Raw genomic sequence first — 24,801 nt, 5'->3', positions numbered from 1 at the left:
CATTTTAATGGAATCCAGCAAATTCTGAAGACCTTCTAGTTAGAGATTTTCAGATATTATGATATGGGAGTTCTAAAATAAATGCCATAATGGTGGTCAACATTTGAAATAGATTATAAAGTCAAATTTTACCAGTCTTCAGAGGAAGGGAGTACTGGATTATTACCGGTGGAACTGATAATATACATACACCAGATGGTATAACTATGAACCCACCAAGTCCTGTGTACACTGACTGGCTATAGCCAGCAGCCTTTCTGTTCGCATGATTATCATCCAGAAACCTGATGGATTATGTCCCCACACACTGCAGCAGCAAATCTCTTCTGACAGCAAGTGCTTGCTGCAGCTATGGTCAAGTTCCAGCCCTATAATGCCTGTACATCACCATGTTATCATTTGTAGTGCCTTAACGCCTCACAAAATCATCAGGCACACAAGAGAACAGAAAATTCTAAACTGGTGTCATCTTCATCAAATCAAAAGGCATATGTTTAGTAAATATTGGTTTATCTGGTACTTGCAGAGATACAGAGATAATACTTTTCAAGAAATCTGCTTTGTTAGCAGTGTGCTTAGAAGAGTATGTGTGTTTTAATAATTTGCCAGCTGCACATGTTGCAAAATGAAAGACTTAACTGTTAACTATTAAATATATAATATAATTATAATATATGTAATAAATATATGCATATATTATATATAATAATAATATATATAATCTCTTTTGCTGTTGTGAAATTAATGGTTTAGGGCAGAAATTTGTATAGAGTCTTGTTTATTCCTTTAAACAACACTGTCAATGCAATGAATAAGTCTTTTATACCTAAGTGTACATCTGCAGTACTAGCCAGTGTGCTACTTTGTTTGTTCCAAATAACGTATTTGAAAGTCTGATTCAATGTGCACTGCCTTCAACATCTAGAAATTCAAATTTTGACTCCTTTGCAAAGTAAAATTATTCTTTGCTCAGACAATATTTTCCAAACCTGTTAATTAGAAAATGCCTTTTATTGCCTTGTAAAATTGTCCTTACTCTGACAGATGGCCCCAGAAAGCTGTAGATCTCTATCAGTGAGTGCATCTAGAACAAGAAAGTACAGCATTAGATACAGCACACTTTTTAAGCCACATGCAACCTGCTCCTAAACCAAAGTTAATGGCAAAACTTCAGTAATGCCAGAACTTTAGTAGATATCATAGAGGAGAGGGCACAAAGCAGACCAAAACTGATGATCCGTATTGTAGAAAATGTAGTACAGAAGCCATTATTTATTAGGCCTGAAATTCAGGCATAATAAAATAGCTAGGAACAAATGAGAACTAATGTAGCGTTGGGTTGAATAGTCAGTTATAAAACCTGTGTGCTAGACAAATGTTGTTGGCACATGGCTTTCATCCATTACTCTCCTATGGAAATGAGTAGCTAAAATGCCAGTAAGAATCTAGAGGTCATTCAGAGTCACATCCAGATTTGTAGTGTAAGTCAGTAGTACCAACAGTACATAATATTGAGAAACCTGATTTATAGAGCGTGGATTGCTCTACAAAGGTACGTAAGCAATACCAGAGATAAGATGTTTGGTAGGTGCTCATTCAGAGTGAACAGATAAATATCAAAGATCACACAGTATTTGAAATTAAAGTTTGATGATGTCTAAAGAAATTGGACATTTTGTAGTAACTTATATCTTAAAGCTGAAGGACAACGAAGCAGCAGCTGTTCACCTTGGCAGAATTATGTTTGCTTGCCTTATATATATATTAAAAATATAGATGTTTACTGACAGGTAACAGAGGAAAAGCTTAGAGGGTTAGCTGATTTAGTTTTGCAAGGAAGCTGCATCTAAGACTACAGGACTAAAAGCAAGGTCAGAACATATGTGGAGATTTGGTGCATTTCTATATTCTGTAGTATTTGCAGCTGAGGTTCACACAGAAATAAGTGAAGAAACAGAATTGCAGAATACAGCAAATGCTGAGACACTTCCTTCATACGGTATTACTACTTTTATAGTAGTATTTGGGTTTTCATGCATAATTTCAGCATTGCTGCTGAAGTCATAGCCAGTGAAAATTTTTTTGTCTTCCAGTTACTTAGGGATAATAAGAAAGCGGTAATGTGACGCTTGATTATTTGGTGAAAACTACTGTGTATCTGCCACATGCAAGCTGAGGACAACAGTTTCTCCATCAGTGTGCCGTACAAAAGCAAAATAACATAAATGAACAATAAGGATTACCATTTCTATTTTGTTTTACCTAATATTTGTTATTGCCAATATGTGTGTAATTTTTTTTTGCCAAATTGTTAAAGCAGAATTTGGTTCTGAGAAGTCTCTAGAAGAGCAGATGATACTATCTGTAGTGATATTGGTACTATTAGTACTGTTTAATATCATGTGTATGTATCTGTATTCCTGGATTTAAGATCTACCACTGAATGATGTGTGTCATCATTATTTTTTTATGACTATTATTACTATTACCACTATTATTGCTCCTTCCATATCAGCCTTGCAAAACAATCTCATACTTGGCAGCACAAAAACACCTGAAGAAGGCAGTTTTCACCAAACTCCTGCAAAGGCGACTGCTCAGCAGTCATCAGGATCTTGCAGTTCTTTCTGACATCCAAAACTCTGGGCAGGTTTGGGGCACCTCAGCAAAGGACAGAGAGATCAAATGCACTCTGTTATCTTTATTCTTTTCTGTACTTAAATTTAAAATTTCTAGTACTTCTTGTAATCTGTTTCACGCATTTTGCAGCAGCTGAGTAGCATCAGGAGCACTTACGTTAATTTTCATTGCTATGACTAATAGAACTCTGACGTCTCCACACTGCTTCATATACTCTGACAGTACTCACCATGGACATCCAGGAGCTCATCACTGATTTAGATTTTTTCATTTCAGCCCATTATGATTCATTCTTTTACCAGGTCATCCTGGCATTTAGAATCAGGGACATTACCAATTTAGAACAATTTATGTTTCAAGTTTTCTTTAAAGAAAAAGTACTTTTCTTTTGAAATCGAGTTAAAGATCCAAATCACTATCCTGCTCATTTTCAAAATCTACCCCATCTATACTATTTTTCAAATGTGACATACTCTATATAATTCTTATTCAGTTATAATCTTTGTATTTCCCTTTCCCCACTTACGATTGAGTGTGAATAAGGGATTAGTGTCTGTAGGAGACATGTGAGCCTGCCCTTTAAAAGCAATTATTTTATTAGATATTTCAACCGTTGTTTCATTTAATAATAGAAAAAAAAAAAAGAAAAAAAAAAGCAAAAAAAAAAAGCCAGGCTGTGTATATCTGAGTGGATGGATCCATGAATATCTATCATCCATGCAGCCAATATAAGTCAGTACTTATATTTTAGTAACAGTTTCCTTATGCATACTGCCACTGCATCTTCAGCTGTTCATTCTGAGTTTGGAGAGAGTGGAGGGGTTAAAAAAAGGAGAAGGAAAAAGAAGGAAGTAACATATGAAAGAAGTGAATTACAATAGATGAAAGGATGCAGGAGGACATCAAAGTCTGCTGGGAATCAGTCAGGATCTTGCTTCATCTTGGCAGTATTAGAGCTGGAAGACAAATTAAGAAGCAGGAACTGGAAATGGAGTGGTTATTTTATTGTAAAAAGATTACACACACACACACAAGTTAAAAAAAAAAAAAAAAAAAAAAAAAAAAAAAAAAAAAAATAAAGGAATTACTTGCCTGTAGAGCCAAGAAGCACTTAATGGATGCACAGCTGATGCTTCACATTATACTTCAGGAATTCACTCTCTCTGAAACATACTATCTGTTATTGGATTCTATTCTAATCTAAAAACAAGTCAAACCTTGAGTCACCTGATAAAACTTTTTGTTGTTGTTGTTGTTGTTTCAAATATGCAAACAAGTGGTTTCAAAAGTCATCAGCCTAAATCTGCACCCCTCCTGAAGCCAGATGAATTAATTAAAGTAGCTGCTACCTACTTGCTCTTTTCCCCATCAGGCTCCCTTCTCTCTACAATTCATCTTAATACTATTTAACTATTAAAGCATAAATTTATAAATTCATTTACTAGCAAAACTAAAAAGCATGTCTCCTTTCTGGGAGTCAACACAAAATCTTAACTCTGCAAAGCCTGATGAAAATATTTCTTCCTGACATAACTTAAAAATGAAAGAAAAATAATAGTTAAGATTAGTATCATCTGAAAATGTCAGATGAATTGCAAAGCTGGTGTCTAACGTGGTAAGAAAAATGTGCCCAGAAAAGAAAAAAAAGAAAAAAAAAAAAAAAAAAGATTATTATATATATATATATATGGATATATATATCCATTCTGTGGTAGCCTGGCTACAGCAATGCCTGGTAGCAGCTCTATGGAGAATAACAGAATTAAGGAAAGCACTTGGGGCAGGTTGGTTGGCAAGCTGTGTGGAGGAAAAGGATTTGGGGGTGTTAGCTGACATGTGAATGTGAGCCAGCATTGTGCCCGGGTGGCCAAGAAGGCCGATAACATTCTGGCTTGGATCTGAAATATTGTTGCAAGCAGGAGCAGGGAAGTAATCATCCCTCTGCACTGGTGAGGCTGCAACTCGAGTACCCTATTCACTTTTGGGCCCTTCACTACAAGAAAGGCATTGAGGCTCTTCAGCGTCTTCAGAGAACCGTGGTGAGTCTGATGAGAGATCTGGAGCACAAGTCTTACGGGGAGTGGCTAAGGGAGTTGAGATTGCTAACTTGGAGAAGAGGAGGCTCAGGGCAGACCTGACTATCCAGAAGTACATCAGAATTTCTTTCATGGTGGAAACAATATGCAATTAATGGCACATTTTCTCTTCTCAATATTCTTTTTTTTCTTTTTTCTTTTTTTTTCAGGAAAAGGATATCACATTGCAAGTACATTCTTCAGCAGATAAAAAGATACAAATTAAATTACTCATACACAAATTATAATGTATGGAGATATATTAATTTTTTTTGGTCTTCTCCTACCCTAATGATGTTGTTTCATGATCAATAGATTTGGACAGCCCTAGCTGTCAAATTCTTTCACATCCAGGTAGTGACCAGGCACTTCTCAGCAGATGTCTGTTGCAGTAAATTTGTGAAGTTTGCTTTTACCTTTTTTCAAAACAGTTGACAACAATAGTGTGATATTTATGCAGTTTTATATGCTGAATGCTGAGAATAATAAACATTCCCATGTAACATGAATTCCTGCATAGCAGTACTAATTTCAGTCAGAGTTCTGTAACAAGATTTATGGGTGTACTTTAGCAAGGTATAGTCACTGCATGATAGTTACAGGTAATATCAGCCATTCCCAGCGGATATACCTGGAAAAAGAATGGTTTGCATGCTGTTAATCTACTTAAGGACTAAGTCTTTTTCAAGAGCTGCTTGCTTGTTATCAAATCTACTTTCCTCTCTCCATCAAAGTATCTCAGAGACTGTACAGGATAGGAAATAATACTGTTACAATCAGACATCCCTGAAAGGATCACTCGTCCAATTACTACTTTCAAATCTGTTATAGCTGATGATATGGGACCATGTGGAGTTAGCAACTACAGACTACAAAAGCCTTTAGAAATCAGTGCAGATTTCAAAATGAAACCATATAGGAAATGGTGGTAAGTAGGTCTACAGAAAGAAAAAGGATCAGGCTTTAAAGGCTATTACAGATGTAGCTAGATTTGTTCCTTGCAGAATTTACAAAAGCAGCTTTATCTCACTGCAATGGCCCTAACTCATTTAGGTAATTCTGTAAATATCATTAGACCTCTCTGTGCAATGAACTGACACAGATTTCATCCAACAATAGTAACTCTGATGTGATTTTTTATTTTTTGTTGTTGTTGTTGTTTTTTTTAAGTTATCACAATGCACGTTATTTTCATGCTCTCAGAGGGAGATCAGGTACAGGACATGGGATGGAATACTCACAAAACAAAATATGAGTGGCTTAGTAAGAGCAGGTAATAGAGACTAATATCTCAAGATGTTCTGTCTAGAGACATTTTTCTTTCAACATGTGTTGAAATAACCTGGAGTGAAAAAAGAAAAAAAGCTATAAACTCAAGGTTCTTTTTATTTTCTTCCAGAAAAACAAAATGAAACATCTATAAAATGAGGAAAGAGTCTGGTAGGAGGGAAGTAAATGTATTCTATGCAGGCTGGATTAAAACCTGTGAACTGAATGCAACACAAACTAAAATCAATATCCTGTTTGGAAAGCATATTATATTAACTTATTTTCATGTTTGGGATGGAAAACATGAAGAAGATGAAGGGCACGAAAAGAAGGGATTTTAACTGTTTTATAAAGAGTAATCTTTAGGTGAGCTGATAAGTTTACAGAAGGAAAATTAAACTAATATTATGGATAAAGTTTCCATATAGTATGAATTGCTCAGGACACAATAGATAGAGTAATGACTGTAAAGGAGGAAGTAATAGAACTATCACAGTGATTGGATGTCCTTCTCCCTATACTTTGAGCTCCATTTACATCTGGTTCAGATTTGCAACATTTTAATGTAATATTTAAAAAATTCAAGCTCTGTAAGGAAAAGTTTTCCTTAAAGAAAAATATAAGAGTAATAAGTGCTGCCACAGGAACCTGGCACAAATCATACAACCAAGCATTACAAGTGGATATGTTTCAGTGACACTCAGACTCTCTGTGTTGCAGCAAAGCTGGGAGTGGAGGATGCTTCATGAGCAGCATTAAGTTTCTTGTCATCAAGTGGTTCTGAAATTTTCTCTCCTGACCTTTGTCCAGGACACAAAATTGTGCCTGCTGAAAAAGTCTTCAGAGAGAAGCTGAAATGAAGTAATCTAGTCAGTTCTTCATGGGGTTTGCTGTGTGTGTTTGACTTATATGCAAAGATGAAAAACAGAATGTCTTAGTCATGGAATCCCTCTGAGTTTTCTAGAACAATTTTCTGGACAAAATTTTGTCACCTCCATTTCCTTCTATCTGTATAACCAGAAAATATGTTCTGCAATGCTTTTTAAATGTTGACATATATTGAAACTAATAGCTGCTCTCACAAAGAAAAGTGCAGGTCAGTAAAGCTCTTCCTGGGGTTGCAGAGCAAATCCACTGTGCATGGCAGAGCACTGTGACTCTAGTTTTCTAAGAAAATGGTTTATTTTGGTTGTCATCAAGGAGAGACTGTGAAGAACACAATTTTAATTGTTTTGTTTTTCTATCTCTCTTTTTTATTTTTTAATATTCAGAACTAGGCAAGAAATGATCAGTTAGAACAGATGATCCCTAGTGTTGATTGGAAGACTACTTAAATGCACAGTTTAATAAAGGGCATTTATTTGCTATGATGTGCCATACAAGTTTGTGCTTCTGCATGACATAGACTGGTCTCTTTTTTTTTTCTATAAAATCTAAGATGATGAATACAGCTCTGGACCAAATGTCCCTGCCTCAATAGTGATCTCTATGCTGCTCAGAGCAAAAGCTGAAAAACACAATGGGGGATTTGTTAGACTACCTCATTATGTTGTTTAATTGCGCAATAGTAGCATCTGGGAATCTCAGACACAAATCAAATTTGATTACATCAGTATATAAAGATCTAAGTATCTCAACCTCGTACTCCTTCTGTGTCTTATAGTCTATGCCTCTCTCCACACTTACCTTAGTAGTCACATTTTTTCCCTATACATATTGGCTTTCTGTGGAGCAGCTTGGAGTACTCCACAACTGATGAAGCTGTGTGCCATTTCATTCCTTGGTGCCTTTGCTCCCCTTTCTCTAAAATGGAAGGCAATGATAATATTTCTCTTACAAGTACTGTTAAGTAAATCTTAATGTAGTAATCATGTCTATGGCTATGATTTAGCTAACATAAATCACAGAATGACTTGGGTTGGAAGGGATCTCAAAGATCATCTAGTTCCAGCCCCCTGCTGAGGGCAGGGCTGCTGCCACTATATCATGCTGCCCAGAACCCCACCCAGCCTGGCCTTGAACTCCTTTAGGGATGTGGTATCCACAGCCCATTTGGGCAACATTTCAGCATTTCAGCTCCCTCTCTGTGAAAAATTTCCTCCTGATATCTAATCTAAAGCCATTTATCTAATTTAAAGCCATTTCCCAATGTCCTATCACTATCTACTCATGAAAAAAGTTGACTTTCCCGTTTATAATCTCCCCTTAAATATTGGAAGATCACAATTAGGTGTCTCCAGTGCCTTCTGTTCTGCATTCCAAGCAAGCCCAGGCTTTGAAGGGGATGTGCTCCAGCTCTCTGATCATCTTCATTGACCTCCTTTAGACCCTCTTCAAAGGACTGACATATTTCCTGTGTAAAGGGCCCTGGATATGGATGCACTCCTCCAGATAGATGCTCACGAGGGCAGAGCAGAAGGGGACAATCATCTGCCTCTCTCTGCTGACCACCCCTTTTCTGATGCAGCCCAGGATGCAGACGGCCTTCTGGGCTGCAAGTGCACATTGCTGTCTTGTGTTAATTTTTTTATCTATCAGAACCCCGAAGTCCTTCTTGACTGGGCTGCTTTCAAGAAGTTCTTCACTCAGTCTGTATTCATATATGTAGGACTGTCCCAACCCACATGCTACATGCTGCACTTGGCCTCGTTGAACATCATTTGGGTTTGGCCAGGACTCCCTGAATGGCATCCCTTCCTTTTGCTGAGTCAAATGCATCATTCAGCTCCATGTCATCTGTGAATTTTCTGAGAGTGCACTCCATCCCATCAAGTATGCCACTGATAAAGATGGTACTGGTCCCAGGATGGACCCCTGAGGGCCACCACTCATCACAGGCCTCCACCTGGACATAGAACCACTGACAACAACACTGTCTGCAACATTCCAACCAATTCCTTTTCCACCAAATAGTCTCCACCCATCAAACTCATATATCTCCAATTAAGAGATAAAGGAGTAGTGTGGGACCATGTCAAAGGCCTTGAATCATGATGATGTAGGTAAAGAAATGTCTGTAAATGAATAAGACATTACAGTCAGAGCTTTGTTACAATAAAGACATCCTAGATAGGAGTAAGCATTTTTAATTAAGAAAGATGAGAGACAAATAGAGTATGCTGCAGATTTTTTCTTACATTTTTATACAAAATATTTCAAATTCTACTGTTACTGTGTATGGGAATAATATTTTAATTGTACTGCCTTCAAACCATCCAGAGCACCTGGCTGAATCAGTGTTCTCAGAAACACTCTGAAGTATGTACATGTTTTTGCAATAGCTCCAGACAGGCATATGTTTAAGATGAACAGACATACCTACTTTTAGACTTTGTGCTACAGCTCCAAGCCATTAGAGATAATTTCTAGTTTTACCTACTTTTATCAGCAGTTTGCTTTCCTTTACTTTTGTATATAAACCATTTAAACTACTTACCTGTACAGAGAAAAACAAGGATTAATCAGGGAAAAACTAATGAGAAACACCATCCAGAGTGTGCTTGGGAGTGGCTGCACTGTATGTAATTATTTTTTTAATTATGTAGTGAGATGGTAGAACATTTTGGAGAGTCAGAATTAATGAACGCATCTCATCTGTATTTCACACACACACCTTAGAACCAGGCTTTCTGAGGGGAAAACCTTGTTCTTCTTTGCTGCTGTTTAATATGTATAAATGCAATACTGGTGTGATGACATACATCTAGTTAATTTAATCATTTTTAAAGATCACTGGTGGTGTAAACCATATAAAACATGGATGTCCGTGTCATAACTTAATTGGCATTCTCAAGCAGCCCTATGTTAGATGACTTTTGGTGACAATACACTTACACTGAAAGAATATGGAAAAAGAACTGCATCGTATTCCAAGACAATCAGATCTGTCTCTACTACTGCTTAAGGAAGATGAGCCAATATCACAAGGTTTTTGAACTGTCCCTTTTGTGGACATAAGAAGTAAATACCTTTTGTAGATATAAGAAGTAAACATTCCATTATTAATATAAATAATTTATTTTATCATACTCTAGAACTGAAGGACACTCTCAAAGATGCATGAAGATAAAACCTAGACCTTCGGGCTTATAGATCCCAAAACCCCTGTACTTAAATACTTACAAATTAGAAGTACTTTGGCTATACAGCCTGTGGCCAAATGCCATATCTGATAATGCTTTTCAGTACTTCAACATAGCTGGGGGTTGGAACTGCATAATCCTTGAGGTCCCTTCCAACCTGGGTCATTCTGTGATTCTGTGATAATGATAATTCTCAGTTTATGTAATTCATTGCAGTAATAAAAATGGAGACAAATGACTAAAATCTATGCTAGTAGGAAGAGGAAATAGTATCAAAACTAATCCCAAAGCTCAGCAAATTTGTTAGAGAACTGCTACTGTTGTATCTTCATTATTTTCCCTCAAAAAAAGAAAAATCTAATTAAACCTAGGAATGCTCCCTTAGCTAGCTTTACTTTTGGTCATTATCTGTGCAGCTGATAAATCTTACAGTCATGCAAAAGATCAATAGTAAAAGCATGTTTTTAATACATCAGTCATCAAAGAAGCAGGCAAGACTTCAAGCATTACAAGAAGTATTAAAAAAAGTCTTACTCAAGTGATAAGAATAAATACTGTTCTGAGCTGGTTTATAAGGCATAAAAATTTCAAAATGTAGAGAATGAAATAAATGACCTCAAAATTTGAGCTTCATCCTTATAATCTCTCAGCACTCCCCCTTTGAGTTAGCTGCCACTGGAAAATTTTTGGAAGTCTAGCAAGGTCTTCTTGGAAAAACTGGGATTACAAGCCAGAAAGGGTGAAGATGATAGTGACAGATGAATCTTAGGAGCGTGCACAGAGTGACTGTGCCCTCGTGCAATGTGTAGAGATGGTTGCACAATGTAAAAAGACAGCATAAATCTACATGTAAGCCAAGGGTCACTTAAAATTGGTTATCAGGAAACATAAAACACTTTTTTTTTTTTTTTTTTTTCCTCAGAGATTTGATACCTGTCAGGCAGCTGTAGTCAGACACAATATGGAACACTGAATTTTAAACAACAGAGCATGGCTCAACTCTTTTTTTTTAAAGGCTGCCAATCATGGGGCTGGCTTTTATGAAAGAACATAGTTTTACATGAGCAGCAGTCTTGGGTCTTTTGTTCTCATTGTTAGGTGACTATAATTCAATAATATCTGCTCTTCTGTAAAGAATAGACAAGGTTGTGGCAGGATATTTTCTTTGTTTTCTTTGGCTATCAGGCTGGCAGCAGCCAGTTAGGGGCCCACGCATTGTTCTCCACCTGCTTTCCTCAGGGACCACCTGTTCTTTTCATGCTAAGGCTACTGAAGGAATAGCTCTCTTCTCTCTGACCACACATAATCCAGAAAACACTTGCTTTCAGTTTTACAAAATAAAGAACATATTGGGTTTTTAAAAAAGAATTATTCACCTTGAGTTCAATTCTTGTGGGGTATATTACGCATATGGTTGCATTTTTCTATGCTCACCTACTTTTGGAGTTGAGTGCCATGACTTTGCATGAGATATGAGACAGGAATTGCTGCCATGCAGCATGTAAGTGGTACTGGAAAAGGAGCTCTTGAAACAGAGGGAAGCTCCAGATCTCACCTCCTGTTTGTCAGCACGTGATAAGCCACCACTGTTAGTGCACCACTGCACCTTTGACGCAGGGCTGTGTAGAATCCAGAAAGAGGCTCTTGCCTTCTAACAAGCACAGTTTGTCAGTGATATTCCTCTGTGTGTGTGACATTCTGCATCCATGCTTGTGGGAAAAAATCTTAGGCTATCAAGGCAAATCACTCACAGGACTGCCATATACAAATGGAGAAGGCAGGCTTTGATGGACTGTGGCATGTGTTTCAGGGGATCGTGGAGGAAAGAGCAGAGTACATATCAGCATTGTTGAGAATCCAGATATGATAATACTGAGGTGAGAAGTAAGTTTAAAAAATGACTAAAAGTGTCTGAAAGTGCCTGAAGTGTGTGGAAATTTAAGCCTATTGGTATATCTCAACATTATCACACAATATCACAATAAATCCATCAGGAAGTGCACACGTTCTGCGTATTTTGCTATCAGCTTACATTTTTTACAAAGAGGAAGGTGAATCATTTGATCAAAACCATGTCATTTGTGACTTCTCTGGAAATACTGCAAATCCAGCTGGAGAAAAAGCTACAACTTTTGATGATGGATCAGGACCTGTGCCTCTTTTTATGTTTGTCACACAAACATAAGAAGGGCTGGAGGGAATGCAGTCTGGAGTGAACACAAGGAGAGGTGAGGAGATGGGTTTTGAGCACAGAGATTGCCTAGGAAAGATAACATGGGGGTACATAATTGATGTTTGCTGGTAGGTGCTTTTCTTGATGGAGTGTACTTTCAATACAGAATTAAACAGTTACATACATTTATGCAAATGATTAGAATGTGAGCATAGTAAGAAGAATTTTCTTGATCAAGAATGTGTGCTTTTCCCCAGGAGACTCTTTGAAGCTGCTGGAGCGGAACTAAAAATAGTTCAGCTTTAACCTCTTAAACTTGGATACCAAAAGACAAAAGCAAAAATAACCAGACAAGCAGGAGAAGGTTAAGACCCTATGGCTCAGGTATGCTTGGAGTTAGCTCTCATTTCAGAAAGAATGTCCAAATTTCCAGGCATACTCTCTGATGTCCTGTGGGAAGTACTGACTGTCCACCAAGATCCAGCTTGGAAAAATAGTGCTCACCTGGTCCTCTTCATACTGGCTATCTGCTTCAGTATGGAACCTATAGGAATGATCCTGTAATTAAAACTGCTTTCTCATTTAAGTACCCTATGGCAGGTTAGCTCAACATCCAGACCTAAAGAAATCAAACTGAAAGTAAATATACAGAGATGAGCTCAAGCCCGTAGAAAAAGGAAAGAATAAATTTCACTTACTGCTGAAGGAGCTCAGTGAAACAAATAAACAAAAAAACCCACTACCATCAGCCCTTCAAAATATCTAACTACTATAGCATGATTTTCATCAAGTGATCACATTATGTTGATTAATCACTACAGGAAATGAGTACCTCAATTCAGGTTTTATGCAGACCAGTAAGAGAGTGCAAGGAAGTCTGTGTTACATATTGCTACTATACCTTTCAAGTTTTTATGGCTCTCAAGAGAAATGAGGCATTCATAATGTGGGGGAAAAATAAAATTCATAGAGACCATCATAAATCTAAAGGACTAAGTCATGGAAATCACATCTTTAAACTGACACAGCTGTGATTAACTAGCAATGGCTTTTACAGTTAGAAAAGTTTTTGGTTATAGTTATGTGCCCAGAGAGTTTCTGGTAAAAAAAAATAAAAAAATAAAAAAGTACAAGTACTTAATCAAATCCTTGTTTGGGGACTGGTGGGATGGAATATGTTAAATCACAAATCTTACACCTCAAGAAGCTTAGTTTTCAATCTGTTCTTATCACACAGACTGAAATTTCCAGTGAATTTTTTTTTTTGTTTTGTTTTAATAAAGCCACCCACAGGATTCAGTAGTTTCTGCTCGGCAGAGCAGGGGAATAAATCACTGTTCATGGATGAACTCTACTCACTCAGCTGTCTTTGCTAGGTTAGACAATCTCTCTGCTGTATATAATAATGTGTACTTTCCTGTACTCAGACAATGATTTGTCAATCAAAATTAAAAGATACAAGCATGTATATGCATGTAAGTATTTATAGTTAGAGAAAACAAAGGCAATTATTAATATTGAAATCTTTATAGAAACTTGAATCATAATTGACTTAAATGCTATGGAGTGACTTGCTTATTCATGATGTAGGAATAATGCTACAAATCAAAGTAATAGCATCCTTCATCCATTTTGCATTTGCTTTCCCCACAGGAGACTATACAAAGTGAAAAGTCAGCACAGCACTGCCTTGGAAATGTAATCTTCCACCAAAGAACAGCTTCACTGCAGCAGAATAGGCAAAGACCTAGGACTGGACAAACAAACCTTCTGAGTTTGACTGGGATGGCTATGCCTATACAAGCAAATTGAATGGGCATGAGAATACTTTTGGGCATGGAAGACAATTGTATGACTCATAAAACTCCTGTCCTGATCCTCTGCACAATCGTATTCTCCATAAACTCCCACACAACTTCCAGGCACAGTTCAGGTGTCAGGACAAATCATGAACCACATCTTTCCTGTAGCTTTATTTCTTTCCTTGCAGTTACACATACTAGAGTTCACAAGAACATACATGAATATATATCTACAAAGCAGTGTCAGTGTAAAGGAACAGTTTACATAAAATAAAATTATTTACACATAACTGAATTATACCAGAGCTGACAGAAATTTTAGCTCTACCCAATATGTTAGTGGTGCCCTAAAAACCAAAAACAAGGGCAGCCCTTATTTGGATCATTTCATGGATAGTTACAGGACACTGAGGCATATGCTGCTCAAGCTGTGGGAAATCAAATTACTTTAAAAAAAAAAAAAAAAAAAAAAAAAAGTAAAAATTTTACAAAATAAATCTCATTCACGTGTGCCATCAGATCTTTCAATTCTCTAAGGAAAAGTTTGATTCAAGTACCTTAACTTGCATTCTAAAATGTAAAAATCTGTGCAGGAAGAAAGCAAATGTTTGTGATGGTTGATTGATTAAAAAAAAGTACATTTCAAACTAATTTATAAAAGCTATCAAAGCAGATTAATCTTGGAGATCAATAGCATATGTTAAAGTAACTAAGACTCCAGTAAGCTTTTCTAATAAGATCATAGGAAAAGAAGAATCTGGAAAATCTGGTAATCCAACCTGAACCCTATTCAAAGATATAACAAGAAAAACAGGTAGGGAGTATTTTAAAATTACACTACCAATTCTGCATGCATAAATGGAAATTATGAGAAGAAATTGTGAAGATAAAACTCTTTAGCTTTTAACAGCATCCTTCTCTGCATACTCTTGCAGCTACGTAGTCTTGTTTTCATGCATAAGTTAATGGTTTGCACGCACGCTTTTTATACTGCAGGACTGTAATTACAATAGTTTTTATTATTCACAGCTGAAAATTTTTTGCATTTTAAGAAAAATATCCTCAATATTGTATTTCAGAGCTAATATCTGATGCCTTTCTGAACGCTAGATGTTTGAGCAAAAGAGCAAGTGACAGGGAAGAGAAGTGTAGTGGATTATAAATTCAGGTCACATTATCATATCCAAACAGAACGTGAAGGTACTGAACAGCAGAGCAGAAAAAAGCTCTACAGGCTCTCAATTTTTAATATAACTTTTCAGAATCTAAGTAGTGGAAGCGAATACTGGAGACTTTACACAAAACAAAACAAAACCTGGGCAAAAAGATAAGCCAGATTCTTAGAGATAGATGCAGTGCAACCATTAGTGAGCTGTCAGAATCCACCCAAGGACCTTTGTAACCAGTGCACTAATGGTTCAGGTGGTACTTGTACAGTTAAGAGACGCTGCTGAACAAAGACATAGGTTCGTAGGTCCCAAAGAGCACACTGTCTGAAGGAACCCGTAGAAAGTTTAGTAAGGGAGACTTTGGAGTTTCCTTCACAAATGATGGCCAGAAATGAAGGTGATTTTTAAGCAAGATGAAACAATAATGCTACAAGCAGGAGTAACTCAGCAAGCAGAGAACATACCCTACTTTTCTAGCACTCGTATCCTACTGATTAGTGCAGCAAGAATGAAATGTAAGTTTGCAGGAATAATAAAGAGACAAAGAGTGGAATAATACATTTTCACATATATACAATATATATACATTTTCATATATACAATATATACAATTTCACAATAGCTTTGAAGTGTAGGATGCCAGCTAAGAAGTACATGTACAGACAAGGCACGACTTGTTCACAGAACACTGCGAAACTCCTAGTGGGAAGGAACTTGAAGATTCTGGCACCGCCTGTCATGGCCAAATAGACAACAAATCAGATCTCACAAAATCTACCACTATTGGGTAACTCACTTGTAACTCACTGCTTTTGTTTGAAGAGATATCCTTAATTTTGAATCAACAGAAATATTTTCATGTTCACATATTATAGATGCATGTATGTTTAATTTTTTTACATAAATTTCTACACATACATATTTATTTAAAAAAAAAAAAAAAAAGTAAAGTATGTATTTAAATTAGTTTTGGCTCTGACTTTTCTCATTCTCAAACTTCCTCATACTGAATCAACCTTGGCAGAAGGCTGTGAGTAGCAATCCCTCCAAACCTATGCTATTTGCCTGACAGGGAAGGAGGGAACAAGAGGGGCTTTTTTAAGCAGTCAGAAAAATTGTTTGTTCAACAGCCCACATGGGAAGTACGATCTGATCAGAGCACCTATTCCCATTCTGAAGAAAGGGAAGTACCAGCCACCTACTCCCATTTCAAGCTGTTTTACCAGTCCAGATTCATCAGAATCTGTACATAAAACACATAATGGGATACAAGGAACTGTCAGCCATTCTCAGGCTAAATGATCACAAGATCTGTAAGAAGGCTTCTGTTGCTGCTGCTGTAAGCACTTCAGTGTGTTGTATACACATATAGTAGGACATTGCCACAAGCATGCTAATAGATACAGCTAAAGATATAAGGCTGAAGAAAACTAACTTTTTGCCCCCGTTTTTCATAAACAATGGAAAGCTTTCTTTTCAAAAGTTACAAATTTGAATTGCTATGCTCATGATAAGCTCTGGCTCTTGTTGATCAAACCTTAAGCCAGGAGTTCCTGTATTTTTTTTCCAGACGTTCTCTTGAGACTCATGCTGCTCTTGCTCCTGCAGCAGTCACTGTTCCTGCTGCTAGTGCTATTCCCACTGCTTCAGTGTTTTGCAAAATGCCAGTTTTCTGGAGCTGGCTGAAATCCGGTCACTGATGCTTTGCACAGGGTCTTGCTACACTAGTGCTGCTGCTAAAACAGTCCCATCCAGAGGCTTCAGTTTCCTTGCATTAAATTATACATCTTCCCCTCAAACTGGAATAGAAAACGTTAACCATGTCTTAGAAAACCATCCTGAGGGAGCTATTAAGTGGACTAATTTAAAAAAGTGCTGGAGTGTTTGTTTTCATTCTGTTGCTCTTTATCACGTCTTTTGGTGCTAGGCTTTTGCAAGGCACTGAGCCCCAAGGTTCATCCTTGTTATACTCCTTCAGATTTCTTCTCTCTAGCAATCAGAGAGTTTGCACTGTGCTGGGAGCTGGGGCAAAGCCACATTATGGCCCTCAGCTACTACTGGCTTTATTCAGTTACTGCAGCCTAATAACATTTTCAGGTGGACATATTCCCTTGTTGGACAGGGCCGTGGCTTTGTGGCCTATATAAAAACTTTTGCTGCAATCTACACTGCACAGTAATGCACAAAAGAGAAGCTGGCCAAGCATGTAAATACTCTTTCCAACAGCAATTAGATTTTATCTTAAAATATTTTCTGCTTTTTTTCCTTTCAAAAAGTCAGCGTGTGCATTTGAAAGCAGCTCTGCTCCTGTGCAATAATTTTGTTTTGCTTTCAGTTGAAGTTTGGACTATTAATCTTGCAGGGTCCTGCACTGAACTGCTCAACAGGTGAATATAATTGACTACTGATTGGGAGAGTGTGCGATGCAGCAGTTTGGGAATGGAGCAGCAGTTGGTACAAATCACAGCCCTCCTGCTATCTCTGGATACTGGTATTACTCTGAGATTTCACCACTGTTTCAAATCTTAGGTTACAATATTGGGAGTTGTCATTTCTTCCCAATATGAAATCTTCCCAAAACAGAATATCATCTCTATTACACAACTCAAGCACCAGCCTGTAGATTCCAATCAATGGGAAATGCTCGGACATTTAGAATTGCAATGATATGATTATTTGTTTCCCCTGCCATATTTCCATAAGTGTAAAATACTTGCTAGCATCCAGAATGACAGCATCAGTTTAGCACTTATAGTCCAAATCTGCAGCAACAAACCAATGAATTTTACAAAACAAAAGTTAAAACTTCCAAAAGATACGTTAATATCCATCCCTATAATTAAAATGAGCTCATAGGCAAAGAAAAAAAATAGCACACTCACTGAATTAATAAACAGTCCCACAAATGTCTGCATATTTTATGAGTTGCAGATGTGCTTTTATACTTTAAACAAACTCCCATTAAGTACAAGGTTCTTCATATATTTTCTGCTTTCATGACAGAAACGGTTCTACAGAAAGAAAGAGAACTTCTTTAAAAGCAATTATAAAATGCATCTTGAGATATCCTTATGCATTTTGTACTATATACATAATATCCTGCTTTAATTCCAGTTTCTCTGTTTTGAAGTCATGTAGATCATTCCAATAAACACAGCATGAAGGGCTGGTTTTACTATTTATCTAAGTGTTTTTGAAAAGATCACTGCAGAAAAATTGTACTCCAGTAATATGTATAGAACCATAGAATAAGCTTTAGATGCTGCTGAGACTAGCAGAAGTCCAGAAACGGCATTAAATTTATTTTAATTTCTAAAAGACTGTTTTAAACGTCGAACAGAGCTCTTAAAACAGTGCTCAAATGCACAGTGCTTATTGAACAAATTCTGATTTATTGAAAGTAAACATTTACATTGGCTACAATGTTATAACTGTTACAAATCTGGATAAAAGAGGCTTAAATAGCAATAGAAAGCAAGTGCAGTAAAAAGTGAATAGAGAAAATATTTGGCCTTAGTGATCTTCTGGCAGTATTTACATTATGTACATTTTGTTAAATATTTGTAGTAACTCTAAGGCACCATAGGCTAAATAGCAGGCGGCGGTACTATTTTGTGCACAGAATTTAATATATTTATTCAGAGAAAAAAAGGTTGTAGAGTTAAAAGAAACATAGGCATATTTTATGTATACAGAAAGGAGTGGATGCTTCTTAAAATTCAAAGATACAATACATATTGGGTAAATATAAAATTATGTTCAGAACATTAAATTATATGTGTATAAGGACTATTTTTACTGACTTGCTGGTAAACACTTAATGTAATCTACTTTTCAACAGCTTTTTCACACATTAGATACATTGAACTAACTACTACTTTAATTCTATTTTGTTTTCTCGTTACAAAAGTCTTATACCTAATATATCATACAAAACCCCAATGCAAAGTGTAATGGGCTGTAATATACATCATTGCCATTCCCCGGCAGACCAGGAACACCCAACGCATCTGGCGTTCCTCACACCAGGGAGCAGCTCGGTATTTCACTCACCCGCTCATGGCAGCGGCTGCTGCTGGGAGGCGGCCAGAACTGACCCCATGATGCGGTGGAGCCCCTCACTTCACACCCGAAGTGTCCAAAGCCGAATCCAGAGATTCGATCCCCTTGTGACAGACAGCCTCGTGCACTGTACGTGACACTGCGCATGCAGAGAGCTGCCTGGCTTTAAATTTTATTTATTTATCCCCTCTGAGGTATGAGCTTACCTCTACTCCTCAGTGCTTTAAGGAATAAATTTGGTTATTAATACAGCCCTGGCTGACTGGACTCGAGATACTTTTCAAACCACTCTCAGCCCTACACTTGTTTTATCCGCTCTGCCAACAAACAGCTTTGCTGCATCTAACCCACGGGCCCATCTTTCCCTTTATGGTAGCGCTAACAAGGGAGACCAGCAGGACACCCAACCCACACTGCGTTTTGCATGCTGCAGCTTTGCACAGTGCTGCATCCTGCTGCACCCCACAAAACAACTGTAGGCTCTGTGAGGACACAGCGAGGCTCAGCCCTGACCACTGGGACTTCTCCTGCCCATTCTTCCTGCCACTCTCACCACTGAGGCCTCCACCGCTGCCCCACTCTCGGGTAGCAAAAGAAGCCAGGACAAGGCCTACCCAAGCACGGAGCTTTCATGCTGATGCCAGCAGCCACAGGCCTTGGCATCAGAGGCCTGTAAAACACTTACCACAAGAGCCAGGAATGACATGTACAAAAAATACCTACATTTGTTCAAGGGCCTAACCCCCAGCACCTGCAGTGGGTGTTTAGCACAATGCAGGGTCAGACCCCAAACCTGCATGCTTTGAAAATGCTAAGATTACAGAGTGCTTTTGCTCTGACTGACCCTATCAGTAATAACAAGTACTCTTTTTATTTGACTTTTATCTTCTACAACCAAGAAGAAATCCATTTTAGTTAATATAATGCCAAAGTCACTGTACAGTCTTTCTATATTTGTTTAATTTTTCATTTTCTTTTTAAATCACAATTCTCTTCATTTTGGTTAATGCATTTTTTTTTTCACTTTGTACTCATCAGTGTTGAAAGTATGCTAAATATTTCCAAAGTAGAAAATTGTTTATTACCATAGTATAATTGATGTGAGCCCAAAGTCTTCATTTGGAAGTGGTCTTCTGTTTGTATTAACAAAAGCATAATCTTAGCATTATTCAATAGATGCATTTTTAGTACCAACAGCTATAATATTAAAATTATACAGCATCAGTAACAGTTTTTCAAGGGCTTTAGAGAAAACACAAGCATAAACAATTCTGGTGTGATCAACTAGTTCCTCTAAAACATTAAGCAGAATATCATACAAATTGGCTATTATATGATTAGTAATGCAGAGCCAAATACTTAGGTGATCAAAACAGTTTAGCACTGCTGATGAAAATAGTTATGCTGATCATATATTATATAAGAAAATAACCCAAGTTGCTTAACCCCTTGAATGCTAAATACTGAATTTCAAGAAAGGTTTAAAAGCATCTTTTTTGATTCCTTTCTCAGTGTTTAAAATACTTACAGAAGTACAAATAGGTCAATTTCTAATTAGGGTGCAACATTAAAGTATTAACATAATTTCTCCATCAAACCCTCGGATTTGTGGATTTGTAATTTGGTGTGGGATGTAGAATTAAGTCAGAAAGTTCCATCTCAAGAACTCCATCAGTTGCTCCACGCTGGGCACACTCACAGTTACTTAGATACAACTTCATGGAGACTTGTACCAAGAAGACTATTAAAGTCTGGGGCTCTTTCTTGTCTGTGATTAAAAGCTATTTGTGAAAGGTTTGTATTTGTTTCAATTATTATTTGTTTAAATTTTGAAGTTTGCTATCTATTTTTGACTAACCAGTAAGTCCAAACAGAACCCCCTTTTTTTCCTTAACCTTTAAAAAAAAAAACCAAAACACATCAATAATAACAAACACTTCTGTAGGGGAACAATCTGAAGACTTATTTTCACCTGCAGATGAAATAACACCAAAAGGTTTCCCATTTTGGCTAATTAAAAAATTATCTGAGATACTGTGTAGCAAGTGAAATGTTAATTAATTCCATTGCTTTGCTTGCAGTACTGGATATGATTCCTTGGAGTACTGCAGTGCCCTCGCCACCTTTCCAGATGGCCTGGAGGTTCCTGAGTTCCCTCAGGCACACAATACAGATGTTCTGTTAGCCCCATCCCTTTTTCCCACCACACAAATGGGGGGATGTGAGCTGCTAGTGGTACATTTAGTGATTTGTAATGCCTATGCTCATCATATTATGTCTTTCTCTTGGTCATCTTTTGTTGTCCCCAGACTTCAGCCACTGCCCTCAAAACTCCTTGATGTACTGTTGCCACACTACAACAGAAAGGTTTCCTCTGAGTTCTGCTTTCCTTCACACTTCCCCTTTCTCTCTTCCATATACAACAATATTTTGAGCAGTCTTAAAACTCGGCAGATATATGTTTTTCTCTCCTTTTCAATGACAGTGCTTATGAGAGCAAAAAAATGGCAGGCAACGTGACATCACTGTGCAAAGCAAGCCTAATTCACTGTAGCTGTAGCTACACTTGGTTCTAAAGCTACACCTCTCAGCCTCTAAAAGAGCTCACTTGTGAATTCTGCAGCTTCAGGGAACTAAGAAAATGTTCCTGCTTATTTGGCTTCTCCAGTTTATACATAGCTTTATTTTGTTCATCCCTAGTTTTCTGAGGAACCTCTCATAATGGCAAACTATAAAAAAAAACAAGTCAATGTAGGACATCTTCGAGGACTTTTTAACCTCCTTCTGTGTTCTGCAAAATGAGGGTGATTTAGACATACTGTAGGACAAACTACGATGGATTGGCACTCCAGGTTTTCAGCTCCACTTTTGAACTATGCTGATTTTGTGCAGCTACCCAAATTAATGCAGTCCTTATGTAGACTGGAATATTTCAGGAATTTTGTTTCAAGAAGTTAACCAGTGTCCCAACATAAAAGATAACAATTAAGGTACTGGTTTTTGAGTGAGGGGTCTGCCAAAGAGGGTGAATGTTAAATAGCAAAAATTCAACAGCAAAATGGGGCTCTGAAAACAGAATTGGGTTGACAAGTCTGGACGTGAACTCAGAAAAACCAAGATTCACACCAAGTAAGTCTGGAACACAAAAAAAGCCCCCAACATCTCCAGGTGTGTAAAAGCATACAGCAAGGAGTAAGGGAGAGGTAAATAAAAAATAAGGAGTAAATGTGAACATAATCCTCTTTATGCAATTTGATTTAAAAGAAAAACATTAGCTGCTCCTCTTTTGTACTGCTATTTAACAAAGATAACTTAAGTGAGTAGAGGATTTAGTCTATTTTTACTTTTCGACGTGACCAGGGCACAGATAGGCAAGTTGAATTGCTCTCCATATTTAAGGTGTGATGCTGCAAGATGGCTACTGTGAGAGCTGCCCAGGGCACAGGATATGCTTTATGCTTTGGAGACCAGGCCCTGTCCCAAGTTGCCATAATGCACACTTGGGAAAAGTAGCTGCTAGTTCAAACACCAAAGATACGAACTGGTTTGTTTTCTCTTAGAAATAAAATAATAGAAAGACTTTCACTTAGCGATATCAGTATATTTTATCTTCTGGTTCTCTGATGTAGAAACAACAACTGAGTCATGTTAAAGCTCTAATTTAGCAGGTACTTTTACCTACCTGGCTAAATTTAGCCACAGAGTAATCTCACAGACGTCAAGATGGAAAAGGTAAAGGACATTACTGATTTGAAAAAACTTAACAAATCTAGTATATAAAAAACAAATTTCTAAGAAGAAAGTTAACAGCTTCTGACTTTCAAATTGTTTGCTAAGCTTGTTTGATTAATAATTTTAACAGAGCTGCTTAGTGGGTATGACAGTGTTTTCAGCAATGATAAAGAAAACTAAACATACATCATCATGTCATTAGTTTTCTCTGTTTCACACATTATACCAAAACTACACTGTTTTAACCTTGGACTCTAACTCCTGACTGTGTCTTTGTAAAATCAAATTAATTTAAGGTAGCTGCAGGTAACCAATCTCTTTGATTTGACATGTTCCAGGAAACTCTTTATTGTGTTTAAATGTGAGAATATTTTACTTATGGCAAAGTATCCTGCATAATACAAGTGCTCCACTATAAAATTTTCTCACTTGCACATAATTCAGTCATTCTAAATTTAAAATACCAGTTTACAGTTTTAAAGCCTCCAACTGAAGAATTTAATATAAAAATATCAGCACAAAACTCCTTTTTTTAAAGTCTGTTTATTGTGAGCAACCCAAATGCCTGCTTAATCATTGTTAGTTGTAGTATGTTAATAGACTTTGCACCCCAACAGTTGTTAATTCATACCATCTCAGGCATTTTGATAAGAAACACTGCGTAAGAAAACAGTAAGTATTCAAAGGGTTAATTTTCTTAGAATAATAATAATAAATTAGGGTTTTTTTGCATCTTCTTCAGTCCAAATTCCAGCTTTGAGACTGAGGAAGGCTTCCAAACCACACCAATTAAATAAGAGTGGTCCTTTTAACCAGTAGCAGTTTGATTGCCAATGACTCGAAGAATCTCTTTATGAATGCTCGGTTCTTGTGTATTTATACTTGTATCACCCACTTGACCATCTTCGTAACTAAAAAGAAAAAACAAACAAACAAAGAAAATAAAATCAAATTAGTGCTTTATTAATCTACTTTAAACCATCCCAAATTCTGTTTTATTCGATAATCACCAGTATTTATTCTGGCTGTTAATGAGCTTAATATTAAAATGCTTTGCTGCGCTTCACTGTTACAAGCAGACCCCATACTCAGGAACGTGGTAGGACTTCCATTGTCATTTGAACCCTGAGGCAGCAACACACTGGGACCAGCAGTGCCACCAGCAGAAGTGCTGCTAATGTGCTGAGGCCTGGACAGCAGCTCCCCTTTTGCTGCATGTATATAGGGATCACTGCACAAGGCTGGTACCAAAGCATTTCAGACGTCAAAGAAATACCTGCAGTAACTAAACTCTTGCCACAACAGGGTCACAGCTTATTGGTAACACCATGACAGCTTCAAGGATTTTCTCTCTAGGACAGGGCAATCCTAATTACTGCAGACCTCCAACACTGGCAAATCTGGAGTCTATTTGCTCCTCCATTGGTTTGCATGACTATTCTTGCAGGGCTGAAATCCATGTCAGTTTATAATTACAAATCACAGCTGAGAGGGGAATGTTCACATCACCGATAAGAAGCCTCTTCTCAATAATTAATTCCTTAGTTATAAAATATACATGTGAATAGAAAAGATATTTTGCAATAGATGGTCAAACATACAGCAATATAAGGTAATGCTACAGAGTGGGAAGAATCAGTAACACTCCATTCACTGCATTTGTTTTCTTTTACTTAAAAATGTCTACTAAATCTTTGCCAGTAACATATCCATACATCGCCTGACAAAAAGTACAGAGATAAATACAAACTAGAGTGATGCTTTAAAGAATTAAATGTCTTCTATCTCTTTCATTTA

At 37.1% G+C, this 24,801-nt stretch overlaps 1 protein-coding gene across 2 annotated transcripts in view; it reads right to left on the bottom strand.

Moving 5' to 3' along the window:
- Nucleotides 1-18,582: 18,582 nt before the first annotated feature.
- PARP8 (poly(ADP-ribose) polymerase family member 8) overlaps nt 18,583-24,801 on the bottom strand; it is a 114,031-nt gene continuing 107,812 nt past the window's right edge. For both annotated transcript variants that reach the window (XM_015848681.2, XM_015848682.2), the window contains exon 26: nt 18,583-23,915. In XM_015848681.2, the coding sequence (XP_015704167.1) occupies nt 23,813-23,915 (103 nt within the window). In that variant the 3' untranslated portion in view covers nt 18,583-23,812. The remainder of the gene's footprint in view (nt 23,916-24,801) is intronic.

Source organism: Coturnix japonica, chromosome Z (assembly GCF_001577835.2).
Source record: "Coturnix japonica isolate 7356 chromosome Z, Coturnix japonica 2.1, whole genome shotgun sequence".
In the NCBI taxonomy this organism is placed as follows: domain Eukaryota; kingdom Metazoa; phylum Chordata; class Aves; order Galliformes; family Phasianidae; genus Coturnix; species Coturnix japonica.
This window is presented reverse-complemented; position numbering and strand designations above follow the sequence as displayed.